The 13,727-nt window shown below is 38.0% G+C and overlaps 1 protein-coding gene across 4 annotated transcripts; it reads left to right on the top strand.

Annotated features, from left to right (window-relative positions):
• The first annotated feature begins 2,357 nt into the window (after positions 1–2,357).
• On the top strand, positions 2,358–12,156 carry LOC103704995 (uncharacterized). Of its 4 annotated transcripts, none has more exons than XM_008788588.5 (21): positions 2,358–2,879; positions 4,123–4,202; positions 4,718–4,804; positions 5,005–5,055; positions 5,167–5,284; positions 5,427–5,483; positions 5,598–5,662; positions 5,774–5,857; positions 5,957–6,007; positions 6,117–6,179; positions 6,311–6,357; positions 6,493–6,562; positions 6,678–6,740; positions 8,727–8,816; positions 8,909–8,947; positions 9,087–9,314; positions 9,421–9,506; positions 9,643–9,691; positions 9,912–9,992; positions 10,087–10,180; positions 11,701–12,156. In XM_008788588.5, the coding sequence occupies exons 1-21, from the start codon at positions 2,762–2,764 to the stop codon at positions 11,895–11,897; spliced, it is 1,818 nt and encodes a 605-aa protein (XP_008786810.3). In that variant the 5' UTR covers positions 2,358–2,761; the 3' UTR covers positions 11,898–12,156. The 4 variants fall into 4 exon arrangements, with proteins under 4 accessions (XP_008786810.3, XP_088565547.1, XP_088565549.1 ...); XM_088709421.1 differs by having other exon boundaries at positions 2,417–2,879; positions 6,678–6,731; XM_088709422.1 differs by lacking the exon at positions 2,358–2,879 and adding an exon at positions 3,658–3,901.
• The last annotated feature ends 1,571 nt before the right edge of the window (positions 12,157–13,727 follow it).

Raw genomic sequence — 13,727 nt, 5'->3', positions numbered from 1 at the left:
CAATAGTATCTTGCTTGCATATTTTAGAATATATCCTGACATTAGCATGCAACAATTTCAAGGAAGTCTAGGTGATTCAAGCTTGACCATGCATCATCTAGCATCTTCAACTAAAATGTGCAATTTTCTTTAGAAAATACAGCTTGAAGTTTCTCATGCACTCTTTTTTAGTGAGAGGGGAGACACTTGAAGTACTTGAAATCTAAATAATCTAATTCCATAAGAGTCTGAATTGGCAAGAGAGGCCAGCTTAAAGAAATGGAATCCCCGGTGTCATAGTTATCATTAGCATGCTGCTTGGCCAACCAATCCACCTCATCTAAGCTTTAATTTGTATGGAAGAAGCCTATTCTAGCTTATTAAGTGCTGAATACTTTTTTTTTTTTTTGTGAAGAACATGACACACAATACTATTTGAATCATGTGAAGAAATGTTGTATTTTGTTTCGTTATGCTATTTTCTCATTTGAAACTTGATATTCTTTACCAATGTCATTGCTGATACAGCACTCATGTGTTAAATATTGATTAAATTTATACTAATTAATTTTTGAGCACACGTTGGTTATCCACCACCTCTCAAGTTTGAGTATAAGATATCAATTATTATGATAATTTACTAAATATCATTATTTTTGAGGAAAAAGACGTAGTATCCTCATAATTTTAACAAAGATTATATATTAGCATAATATCATGGAGTATTAAAATCAAAGCACTCTATCTAGTTCATACATGCATTAGAAGCATATCAATTGTACTTTAAAAGATGTCAAGTCTAGTTTTTTAAAATCAAGATAACCTTTTTCAAGCTTATAACTAGATATATACTTGAGCAAGCATTTTGTTAATAATTATCACCCTATTTAGATCAATATGTGCATTGACAAATGTGTTTTCCCTCCTCCTCCGCCTTTATTATGGTTGATTTGAAATCTAAAATATTGAAGAAGGATCCAAGAGGAGAGTATTTAGTTCAATTGGTAAAGTTAGCAAGAATTCGCCATTTTAATCTCAGCTTAAATTTTATTTTTACCATAATTAATTATCTCAAGGAATATGGATAGTCTTTGCTCGAAAAAAAAAAGTTTGGACAGATATGCCAAAGATATTAGATATTTTGCATTGTGAAAAACTAAGTACAACCACCGAGGTGGTAGTACGGTTGGAATGTGATTAAGATTCTACTGAAGTGGTCCAGGTTCAAAATGCGCGGGCATCGATTAAATGCGGAAACCGGATGCCTCCCGTCTAGTTTGTCCAGTGGAGTCGCCATCTGATCCGCCGGTATTTAAGTGATGCTGGTATAATGTACTCACATGTGAAAGGAGCTGTTATGCTGGTAGGATTCTAGTGGGGGTTGCTATGCGGGTGAGGTTCTCTTTTTTTATTTTTTTATTTTTTAAGAGAAAAAAAACCTAACTAAGTACACAGACAAATCCCGTTAAAGGGGGCCGCTAGTATTTTGGATGGCTTCAATATAAAACCTTGGGTGTCAGTGCATGCCATGTCTTGATATATTATCCTTCTCGAGTGGAGGCTATCATGTCGCAGAAATATAAACTCCCCTCAAAATGATATAAAAATTGCTTTTTTGTCATTAGTCCACCAATAAGACTGCTACATGCACCTCTTTTTCAATAGCAATTAGCAAGTAGATCGATTGGCAAATATTTCAAGGTCAGGAATGACTCGAAATGAGAAGATCAAAAATTATAAATTTATATAGTTGTTATTGAAACTTTAACTAAAAACACAAATGAAAAATAAAAGTTGTTGAAAAAACTTTTTTTCCAACCATTTTGTTTTTTAGACCGGTCTGGCCTTTTTTTTTTTTTCTATGCTTATTTTGTCTTAGGAGGCTAGTTTAGCTGTATAAATTTTATAACTTTATGGTGTACTCATAAATTAGCTAGTTTTTATTTAGAAGATTATAATTTTTTTGACCGCTGCATTTTTTATTTTTTAAATAATTTAACATATTTTTTGTTATAAAATAATACGTTCACTTAAGATAAAAAATATATATGTCTACTCGACTGCAAGCATGAATAACGGTGACAAAAGCATTGACTATTAAGGTCGTTTGAAAAAGCATTAACTATTAATATATAAGCCTTTTCACATAATCCATAGACCTATACGAAGTCAGGGACAAAATATATTTTATTAATTCTCAAAGCCATCTTATTTTCACACCGCTTACAAACCCACCGATCACGCATATACCACCGTCGAACGTAAAAGAGCCAAGAAAACCGGCTATCAACACTTAAAAAAAAAGAGAAAAAAAGAAAACCGGCTATCCCCGGTCCCCCCGAGCCCTACAAACCCTGCACCGGAGCCGTTATGGGAGTAGGCCACCAAGAAAAAGGGCGTGAAAATATAAGCCAAGAAGACGGAGAGGCGGGCCTCTGTGGCGAGTGTATTTTAATGGCCTCCGCGTCCTCCTCGATCCCCCTCAATCCTCTTCTTCGTACCATTCGCCTCTTCTCCGTCTTTTCCAACGACAGACTCTCGCTCCTCGAAACAGCTCCGCGGATTTAGAGAGGGAAGGATAGATAGAGAGAGGGTGGGAGGTTGTCGGCGCTCATCCCTTCTCGTGCTCCGCGTCCACTGAGCTCCTATTCTCCTCGGCCTCTATCGCTCCCAATCCCAATATTATTCTCTTCTCTTCTTCTTTCTTGGATTTTAACCTTTCCCCTCTTCGTTTCTTCCAAGAAGTCATTTTTGTTGAAGGTGAGAGGGAAGAAGGGGAGAGATGAAGTACGTATTGGTCACAGGGGGCGTAGTTAGCGGGCTGGGGAAAGGGGTGACCGCTAGCAGCATTGGAGTAATCCTCAAGGCGTGCGGGCTCCGGGTCACCTCCATCAAGATTGGTAATCTTGTTTCTTTTACCGTGGATGATTCATCCTGGTTGCTTTTTATATCTTCAACTCTGCTTTGAACAAGAAAGTAAGGTTCTTTTCTCGTTTCTTGTGGTTTAGAGGTTTTAGCGAGTTTAATCTTTTGTTTTATCTAATAATCCGTGGATGTGGTTCTTTGTATCTTGAAAGATTTGTGTTTTTTATTTAGGAATCTATGAAGCATTTTGGTATTTTGTTGCCTGCGGCATTGCAAGATGGGATTTTTGTTCAAGATTGGATCTTTTTTTTCTTTTTTCTTTTTCCTCCTATGTTTAATTTTATGTCATTGGAGCTAATCGATAATTTGTTTCTTTCTTTACTTTTATTTAATCTTCTCTGTGCTTTGATGCATTTTGATACGTGCTCTTAATTTCTGTACCAAAGAAACATTATGTATTTTTCTGTTTTGCGAATTGCAAGATTGGCTTTCTCTTCTTCTTGGTTTTATTTCATCTCTTTTGGGTAATTTATTTCTTTATTTATTTTACGTTTTCTCTAATTTCTCCGTGCTTTTAAATACCTTTCATATTTTTTGGTTAACGTGGCTCTACGGGACCCTAATGAGTCCACGTCTTTTCTCTTAATTTGATTACTTCCCTTTAGTTCCAAACTGTCACAGTTTATTCTAAAAAACGTTTTAGCCTTTCAGATTTTCTGTCCCCAAAGTCGTTGCTTTCTTGTAGAAAACTTTAGGATTTTGTAGTTAATCATGCTCCTCCTTATCTTGAGAAAAACTAGTTCACGCTGAAGCAAAGTAAGGAAAGAAGAGAAAGAGATGAAGTGGTAGAGCGTTTTTTTTTCTTCCATTTTTTCATTTCAGTATGTTATATTTCTTCTGGTAGAGATAGTAGAGAGGAGAATGATACTTGTCATATGGTGTAATTCTTGATTTGGCTCCATGCTGGGTCACGGGGATGCACCTTTTTTTATCCTAGTTTGTCCACCTTGACTCGAGTGAAAGAGGAGAAGATTGCAGTCAGCTCAAAAATGGTCGAGTATGGAGTACTTCGTATTTTTCTCTTTGTATCACTCTGGCCTACAGTTTTACTGTTTCTTCTGTTCATGGACATTTCTTCAAGTTTTTAGAATTTAATTTTATATGCCTGATGGATTGGAAAGCAGTTTCAACATTGTTGTCTCCTCCCCTGTCTGGTAATTTTTCTGTTATGGTGGTTTGCTGAATGGTGATGCATGATTTTACCATTGACATGTGCAGATCCATATTTGAACACTGATGCAGGAACTATGTCCCCATTTGAGCATGGGGAGGTGTTTGTTTTAGATGATGGAGGCGAGGTAAGGAAAGCCCTGAGATTGTATTTGTTTTAGGCCTCTTCACTATAAGGGGTTTCTGAAGTTTGGCATCATTCTTGATTCTTCTTTCCAATCATTCTATTGTTAAGTTCAGCTGGTGGTATGGTGTAGGATTTTTTTTAGTTATCATAATCATGATCTCTTATCTAGCAACACTTTTAAAATATTTACATTTTTTAAGTTGTCATTAATCATGATTGATCATCTTATTTAGCTACACTTTTAAAATATTACCAACTCTATATCTCTCAAGTCTGAAAGCTGTAGTTTAGACATACCTTTTGAGTTCGCTAATTTTTCATTTATTGTCTTCTTGTTCCATAAAACTAACCTTGTTGCTGTGACATGTCCAGTTGATGGAAAACTATTTAGGCGAATCTCTATTTCTTTTGCTATCCTTCTACTTGGTCTAAAAAATTCCCAAAATAGAACTTGTTATCTTTGTCGGTGTTTCTCGGCTGAGTTTTTATTGACCCTGACATATGCTAGTTTTTTAGGTGGATCTGGATCTGGGAAACTATGAGCGGTTTTTGGATTGTAAATTAACTTGCGACAACAACATCACAACTGGGAAAATTTATCAGGTATTGCAAATTGCAATTATCAGCTCTTCTTCTTGAACTTGTATGTAAAATTTCTTGGTTTGTTATTTCAGATATTTGGTCTTACTAGAAGATATTAAAGTTAAAGTAGCATATATTGTACTTTCAAAATTCTCCATTCCAGCACATTTCCTGCCACATTTTATTGTAGTTTCTCAATTATTTCTTTGTGTGATCTATAGTTGGTCATTGACAAGGAGAGAAGAGGAGATTATCTTGGGAAAACAGTTCAGGTGTGCCTTAATTGTTAGCACCATTTTCCTGCTTTTATGTCTACTGGATCATTGAGGTCATATTTTAAATGGGAACCGTTGCCTGAGTACTTTTTCATGGTTCCTGTAAAGGTCGTGCCCCACATCACAGATGCCATACAGGAGTGGATCGAACATGTAGCTATGATACCTGTTGATGGCAAAGAAGGGCCTGCTGATGTTTGTGTCATAGAACTGGGTGGAACAATAGGTACCCTTCCTTTAGTTTTCTTTTAAAGGGAACAGCTTTCATTTCTTTCTATATTGATACATTTTGTTACTGCTTTCAATAGTCATGTAGGTGTGCTACAGCAGTCACCATCAGCATAATAACAGCATCATTCTTGATGCAGGGGATATGGAGTCGATGCCATTTCTTGAAGCTTTGGGTCGATTTTCTTACCGTGTAGGTCAGTGTTTATGCCTGCACATTCCGTTTTTATTTTTTTTGTAATTAAATATCGACTTGCTGTCTGCTTCTAGCACAGTGTGATTTTTTTTTTTTTTTGCCCTTCTTGGTTTAGGTCCTGGCAACTTTTGCTTAGTTCATATCAGTCTTGTGCCAATTTTAAATGTAGTAGGTGAACAGGTATGTAATTAGAATTTCTAACGCGATATTTATCCTGCAGAAATGTTTCTTGAATGAACCATTCTCTAAGAATCAGTAGATATTGTGACTGAACCTATTTTTCTCATGCAGAAAACTAAGCCCACCCAGCATAGTGTTAGGGGGCTCAGAGGATTTGGATTCACTCCAGATATTCTAGCCTGTCGTAGTGCAAAGGTACCTCTCTTATTTGCTTTTCTTTGTGTACCTATGATTTTCTATCCTTTTTGATGCTATTGTCATGGTCTCTGATCAATGTGTTGAATTTTCTGGCAGCCACTTGATGAAAATGTGAAGGAAAAGTTGTCACTATTTTGCCATGTTCCGGTATTGTAGTGCAACAAGATCATAGTTAATATGCCTTATTAGTAGGTGTATGATGGCATTCTTATTTTTTAAACTATGTCTGTTATGAATCATTTAAAATTCATTGCAGGCAGCTAATATAGTTACCCTCTATGATGTTGCAAACATTTGGCACATTCCTTTGCTTTTAAAGGTAGGTGATATTTTCTTTCTATTAAATTGTCTTTGCGTTACTGAAGTCGTAGTTTTACCCATTTGAACTGCCTACAGGAAGTTGGGGGACATTCAATTTAATTAGTCATGTGGTTTTTTTCTTTTCATTAGAACCAGGAGGCGCATGAAGCTATTTTAAGAAGGCTGGGCCTTTTAGGGTTTGTCCGTTAACCTCATCTGTCCATTTTAAACAATCGTATATTCTTGCACTTTGTTCATACAATTAATATCCATGAACTGTAGGTACAGTTACTTTTTTGGCTGCATAACAATTTTATCTCCATACTATTCAGTGTTGCTAGGGAGCCCAAGTTGGATGAGTGGATGTCTAGGGCTGAAACCGTTGACACGTTGCAAGATCCTGTGGGTTTCAAGAACTTATTTCTAGTGTTCAGGCTGTAGTTATATGTACTGATTTTTTGGTATAATTATATGTACTGTTGATTTGTGACATATTGGTGCCTTTTGTGGCCTACAGGTTAGAATTGCCATGGTCGGAAAATATAATGGTCTTTCTGATTCTTATCTTTCGGTATTGATGGTGAATTTCTTCTCAGTTATCTCTTTGTATACTGTTTTTTCATTCATATCTCTTTTCTATAGGTTTCTATTTGCATAAGATTATTTATGTCATGTTGATTCTGTTGAACTGTACAGTTGTCCAGACATGGCATTCAGCCCAGTACCTTTCTCTCCGAGCCCTACCTTCTACAATTCCCTTCTAGTGACATAAAATTACTCTTGGGGGACTGCTTTCATGTTAATGCTTGTGGTCTAAAATTTTTATTACGACTTCTCCTTTATATATATATGTATCATCCTTTTCTTAAGGAGATATGTTTCGAGGTTTTGGACATTGTCTAAAAAACAGTTTATGCTGCTGCACGTTCTGCCTCTGACTGCCCCTCACAGGGTTTAGGCTTTCTTTGTACGTGGATAGGCCCAACCATAGGTGCAAAAGTGGCTATCCTAAGTGTAAATTCGAAATATGTAGCCCTCTGCCTCCTTTCTATAATCTTCTCTTACTTTTCCTAATCTTTTACTGATTCCTCTCTAAACCCTTTGTAGGGTTTAGGCTACCTTTTTATGTGGCTAGGCCGCATCATAAGTGCAAAAGTTGCTAGCATAAGTGCAATCCCCAAATATGTATCCCTCTGCCTCCTTTTTTCCTAATCTTTACTGATTCATCTCAAAATTTCTACTTCTATTTATTATTATGCATATAATTATTATTTTTTTTAAAATGCAAACCACCTACCTAAGTGACCAATACAACTTAGAATTATAAAGTACCTCAACCACCTGCTTACCATGGCAATTTTTGTAATCTTGAATTTGGATAAGGACAGTCTTTAAGGAGGAACTGTTGATATTTCTGTGAATCTTGCATCACATGATTTAATTACTATGATATTCTGCACTACTCTGGCTTAATGATCTTATACTTCAAATGACACAGTATGTCTTAAATGCTGTCTGTTGTTCTCTTCCATATTTTTTCAGGAAAAATAACTAGTCTGATGCATTTGAATTAGAAATCAAGCTGGGATTTCCTTTTCTTCTTTTCTTTTTTCTTCCTAGGTTGTGGTAGTGACGACGGTGGTAGCAGCTAGAAAACAAAGCACCTCCTACTTGGGTTTGTTTTATCTCATGCAAGGCTGTTAAGATGCCATCTCTTGGGAGTGCCTGGTCCATTGATAATATGCATATTTGCTTGCTCGGAGTTAGCACACTACTTTATTTTAATTTGGTACCCTTACCAATAGATTGTCTGCTGCTTTCACTTGGTTATTCATTCTTATTTGATGCTTACTAGATGCTTAGTGTCATATTGAAACTAAAGGGCACATTTTAGATATTAAAGAACTCATGCTGTAAAGTGAGATGTAAAAGTTTGAATACCCAAGTGATGCTGCAAAAGTTTGGACATCCAAGTGATGGGGCTACTCAACAAAGTACTGCAAATATTCTTGGATGAATACATTTAGCACTCTTTAAGCCATATTGTACGCATGGAATTTGCTGCTTTGCGCAGATGAGAGAATCAATTCATATTATGTTTAATGGCTGTCTTTTCATTTATTTTAACATATAATTTCTTGCTGGAAGGATTCCTAGATATTTTATGGGGATAAGATCAATATAATTAGCTTGAATTGATTGTTTTTTTGGTTTTATCAGCCATCTGTTGGAACAGGTGGTAAGCCTCAAACGTTAAGTGTATACGGAAGTATTTAAATTAGAAACTATACATGTGGATAGGCAAGTTTGACTTTAAGTTTCCCTAGATTCCAATGTATATAGCATATTAGTTACTAAATACTAAATTATGGCCTTTTCATGCTAACGTAACTTGTACAAATCATTTCATTTGTTTACTTAGATGAGATTTAATTTCAATTTGTGTTGCATTTTGTGATGGTTGACCATATGGGCTTCAATAATGTATATGATGTTCTTAGATGGTGTGATTTTTCAAGTAGCAACTATAGATCCCATCAATCCTTTTAATCGTGACCTGTTCCAGGCTCTCGAACATGCTTCTATTGCTTGCCATCGGAAACTTGTAGTCGATTGGGTTTCTGCTAGCGACCTTGAAGTCATGACTGCAAAAGAGGTTTATTGTTTGATTCAGTCCTTGTATTTTTTTTTATTTTGTCTTTCTCAACTTATAGTATTGCAAATGTTTTTCCTATTCATTGTGTATAGGCACCTAATCTTTCTGAAAAGGCATGGAGTCGTTTGAAGGTGAGCTGCTCCTTTGCCTATGATGTTAGTGTTTTATAGCCAAACCACAATTCTATTACCATCGTTCTAAATCCTATTTGATTTTTCTTTATTATTTTCTATGTTTCTCTGGCAGTCTCTAAATAGTATTTCATCTCAGAATGCAGATGGTATAGTAGTTCCAGGTGGCTTTGGCGACAGGGGAGTGGAAGGGAAAATTCTTGCAGCAAAATATGCCCGAGAAAATAATGTTCCATATCTTGGCATATGCCTCGGAATGCAAATTTCTGTTATCGAGTTTGCACGTTCTATTCTCAACATGCAGGATGCAAACAGCAGAGAGTTTGACCCAGACACAAGAAGTCCATGCATTATTTTTATGCCAGAGGTCAACTTGGTTTTAGAACTATCTTCAAAAAGATTTGTTTATGTTTCAAAATGAATTTGATTATTTTGAGTCTTTCTGTATCATGATATGGGAGTGACATTTGCAGGGTTCAAAAACTCACATGGGAGGGACCATGCGACTTGGATCAAGAAGGACATTTTTCCATATTGCTGACTGCAAATCTGTAAAACTGTAAGGACTGAGACATGTCCTTAATAAACTTTACCTGTTTTTTGATGCATGCTTTGGCAGATTGAGTTAATACCTTTTCTTCTTTCAGGAAAAGAAAAAAAAAGGTTTGATTTATATTTTTTCCTCTCTCTGGTAGGTACGGCAATGTGAAGTATGTTGATGAACGACATCGACATAGATATGAGGTCTGTCTGATGGCATTGCTTTGTATAGCATTTCATTGGTTTTGTAATTACATGATTGTCTGGTATATATCTGTTGACTTCTGTTCTACTAGCAGTAAGAAAAGTTATATTTCTCTTTTGATGTTGGAAACTTTTTTTTCCCTGAGTACCACCACCATATATTGGAGCATTAGGTTCTTATATTATTGATTCATATATATATATTTATATTGTAATCCAGGTAAACCCTGATATGATCATGGAACTGGAAAGAGCAGGTCTTGCATTTGTAGGTAAAGATGAAACTGGACAACGTATGGAGGTATTCTGTGAATTTATGCTGTTGATTCTTTTCCTAATTTGTCGATGCCTTTGAATTGCTGATGGTTTTCTTTTATTCATTTTGGTTCTTGCAGATCCTTGAGCTGCCTTCGCATCCATATTTTATTGGAGTGCAGTTCCATCCAGAGTTCAAGTCAAGACCCGGAAAACCCTCAGCTCCATTTTTAGGTAATGTCACTTTCTCTTTGTGATGAGATGAGATGATTCTTATCTAATTTACTTTCATCAGAGGAAACCAAAAAAAGAGGCTGATTTTTATTATTTATTTATTCTTCTACATTTTAAAGCTCCTTTTTCACCTCTTTTAAGGTTATGCTTCAGAAAGATGCTTCTTCCCTAGATTCTTTGTGATTTCTCCTTTCTTTTAAATAGTCTCATTTTCCTTGAGTTAAAACAACACTAACATGGTAACTTGGAATTTTATCTCTCTGGGCACTTAAAAACTAAACCTGACACACAGGCAATTATTTAGTTTGACACAAAATTTGCTTGCACGATTTCATTTATGGACTTGCTGTACTGATATACATGTATCACCAATTGGGTTTTTTTCACGTTCTGAATGTGGTAGATTAATCAAAAATCAATACAATCGGAAAAAAGAACGTCACGTTCCTGGATATGTTTGCCTAATATAACACTGCTCCACCCTTTCTTTTAATATTTTTTTGCTTAGGCAAGTAATGCTGATTCCAAGTCGAGGATTATGCATGATTGACACCCAAGGTATATGCAAGGGTGTGTACACGTACTAAAGACTTCTTGAGAGTTTGTGACTCTTGAACTCAATCTGAGTGCAACAGATTCTTCTATTTGATTGCTATGTTATGTATGCTCTATTTACTGTAATAAGTATATAAACTTGAAATTTTTGTTACTTATTTGTCATAAGTAGTGCTTCAACTAGGATACACATAAATATGTAGATATTTATACACATGTTTGTCCACTTGAATTATCTTATTTATGGTTGAGAGAATCTGACACCTTGCACCTACTTTTGATACCGAGGCACAATGTGTGTGTTGTTTGATTAACATTACAATTTATAATTTACAGTAATGATTTACAATCTGCTATCTAAGTGTGCTAAAACTGGCATCATTCAACCAGATAATAAATATTATTTCTTCTCTCGTATTTATAAAATTTGCATTTGAAGAATTTGTTTTCTGTTAAAATGATGGTATGTACTGCATATGAATGACTCCTCAAGTTGAGATCTTTTGGTCTGGCCATTTTAAAAGTTACTTTGTTCTCTGGTTCTAGTATCATCTTGATAGCCATCATTATATTATGAGATATGCATGTTATTATCATCTGTTGCATAAAGGGGATTTTGGATTTCATTTTGTTTTGTTGCTAGCCTCTAGAGGCTTGATGTTTAATTTTCATTGTAAAGATAATATTGGGCTATTGGGGTATTTTGAGTAATGTGCTTGCATAAAATTGATGAACCAAGTTATCATTGATAGATATTGGTCTCAACATGCCTGGTATATGCTGGGGCAATCATTTTTCTTTTATTTTTCCATTTGCATGCTTGTTTCTGCTTGCATATGTGGTTCAAACTTTGTAGGTCCCCGGTTTATTTACACTTAAAAAGAAATGAGAAATTGTAGGATATCCTTTTTTTACTTTCATTTACAGTCCCTGCTTCAGAAGCCTGAATTTGTACTGTTTAATAGGGCTTATAGCAGCCTCATGTGGGCAATTGGATGCCTTGCTGGAAGATGCCGCCCTTTCTAATCAGCTAACTAAGAAAAATGCTCCAAGCAATGCTGTTTCAAAGCGGAACGCCTGCCAAATTGGGAATACCAAGAAGTCTGCGAAAAGCCTATTTGAAGGGAGCCTGTACTCCAATAGTAATGGCTTTCTTGCCTAGGAAAACACTTGGTGTGGGTGGTTTAGGGCCTTCTTTTTGTTTTTCTCTCCCGTTGTTGGAGTTATGATTTTTTGCGCGTTTTGGTTTGGCCTGTACAGTTAAGTGAAATATTTTTCTAGCTCTAGGTCTGTTTTAGTTGTGGAGCTTGTTCCAAGGTTTTAACAAGGAACAGCCTGTATGTATTTTTGGGTGGATTTGATAGGGTTTGACTGTAATAGCATGTTTTTCTTTGATAGATGGAAACAACTTTGTTCTTGAAGAGCTCTATATTTTGTCTGAGCATATGAAGGCATGCTTTTATCTTCGTTTGGCAGAGCCTATGTCATAGAGTAATTGCCACTGATACATAGAGCTGCTAACGGGCCGAGCTGCTCGAGCCCGAGCTCAAAATAAGGTCCGTTTAAATTCAAGTCCGAGCTCGAGCTCAAGCATGAGCAGCTCACGAGCCCAAACGAGCTCGTGATCTAACACGACCAAATGAGTTCGGAATTTGACGATCGAGATCATTTGGAACTCTGCATCTAACGGGCCACGGCTCTCGTCTCCACTCTCTAGCTCTTTTAGTCTCGGGAGGGTGGCGGCGTGGGATGGAGCATCGGGGAAGAAGGGCTGGACGCCGTTGAGGTGGTGGAGGGAGATGAGCGGGGCCACGGGTTGGGCGGCGAGGAGGCTGAGCAGGTCGCCGTGGACATCGAACTGGTGGAAGCTCGGGTGGCGAGTGAGGGGAATGCCGAGCTCGGCCATGCAGGCCAGAATGCGGTCGTCGCTACCATAGAGGGCTGAGTAGCGGTGGAGGCAGCAGTCCTGCACGCGGGTGAGGGCGGCGGCGAGGGGGCGGCTGATGACGAACCCGCTGCCGCCGTAGGCCATGGCGTAGGAGAAGTAGATGTTCTAGAGGTGGCTTTTGGAGACAGAGCCGATGTATTAGGGCTGGCGGTGGTCGAACTGGGAGAGGACGCGGATGAGGTTGTCGGGGACAAAGTCGGTGTCGTCGCCGCCCGTGACGAACCACCAGACATTGTTTAGGCTGAGGCGGTAGGTCTCGAAGACGACACGGGAAATGCGGATGGCTGAGCGGCTGCCCTGCCGGTGGGTGTAGGGGAAGCGGGCAGTGTCGCCGGAGAGCTTAAGGGCGGGGAGGCCAGCGGCGGAGGCGGAGCTGCTGAAATCCTTCATCGGCTTATCGAGCCAGATGATGCCCCGCATCTGGTGTTGGTGGCCGAGGGGGTAGTATGGACGAAGGGATTAGAGGAGAAAAGATGGAGGATCGGACCGGCGACGATGGAGGAGGTGGTGGTGGTGGTGGAGCAGGGAGGTTGGCGGTGAGTAAGGAAAGAGGAGAGGAGGAGGTTGAGAGTATAGAGGAGCAAGGGAGTTGAGAGCCCGAGCCCGAGCTTGTAATCGAAACGAGCTTTACGAACTCAAGCCCGAGTCTTTACTTTGCCAAGCAAGCCCGAGCTCGAGCTCAATACAGAGCTCGGTACCGAGCCCGAGATTCTGTGAAACGAGCCGAGCCCGAGCCTCTCGGGCTCGTTAACAGGCCTACTGATACAATTTGTAGCTTTCCGAACCGAAGTAGGTAATTTTGACTGCTTTATTAATATCCTAGATGAAATAAATGCCTGTGGCATGTCACTGTAGAGAATGTATTTGAACCTTGTTTTCATTGTTTATTTTTCTTGGGCTCTCTCTGTCCATCTGTGTTGCTTGACAAGAAGATGGTACACATGCAAGCTGGAATAGCATAAGGCTGACATCTAGTTACACAGGTTTTGAGGTTCCCACTATGTGGCTATCATAACTTGGGATTCTCATAAAATTAGGGGCTGT

The sequence above is a fragment of the Phoenix dactylifera genome, chromosome 12 (assembly GCF_051530095.1).
Source record: "Phoenix dactylifera cultivar Ajwa chromosome 12, Ajwa_hap1_PhDact_Kaust_v1.1, whole genome shotgun sequence".
Taxonomy (NCBI): Eukaryota; Viridiplantae; Streptophyta; class Magnoliopsida; order Arecales; family Arecaceae; genus Phoenix; species Phoenix dactylifera.
The sequence above is the reverse complement of the archived record's forward strand: the minus strand, read 5'-3'. Positions and strand labels throughout refer to the sequence as shown.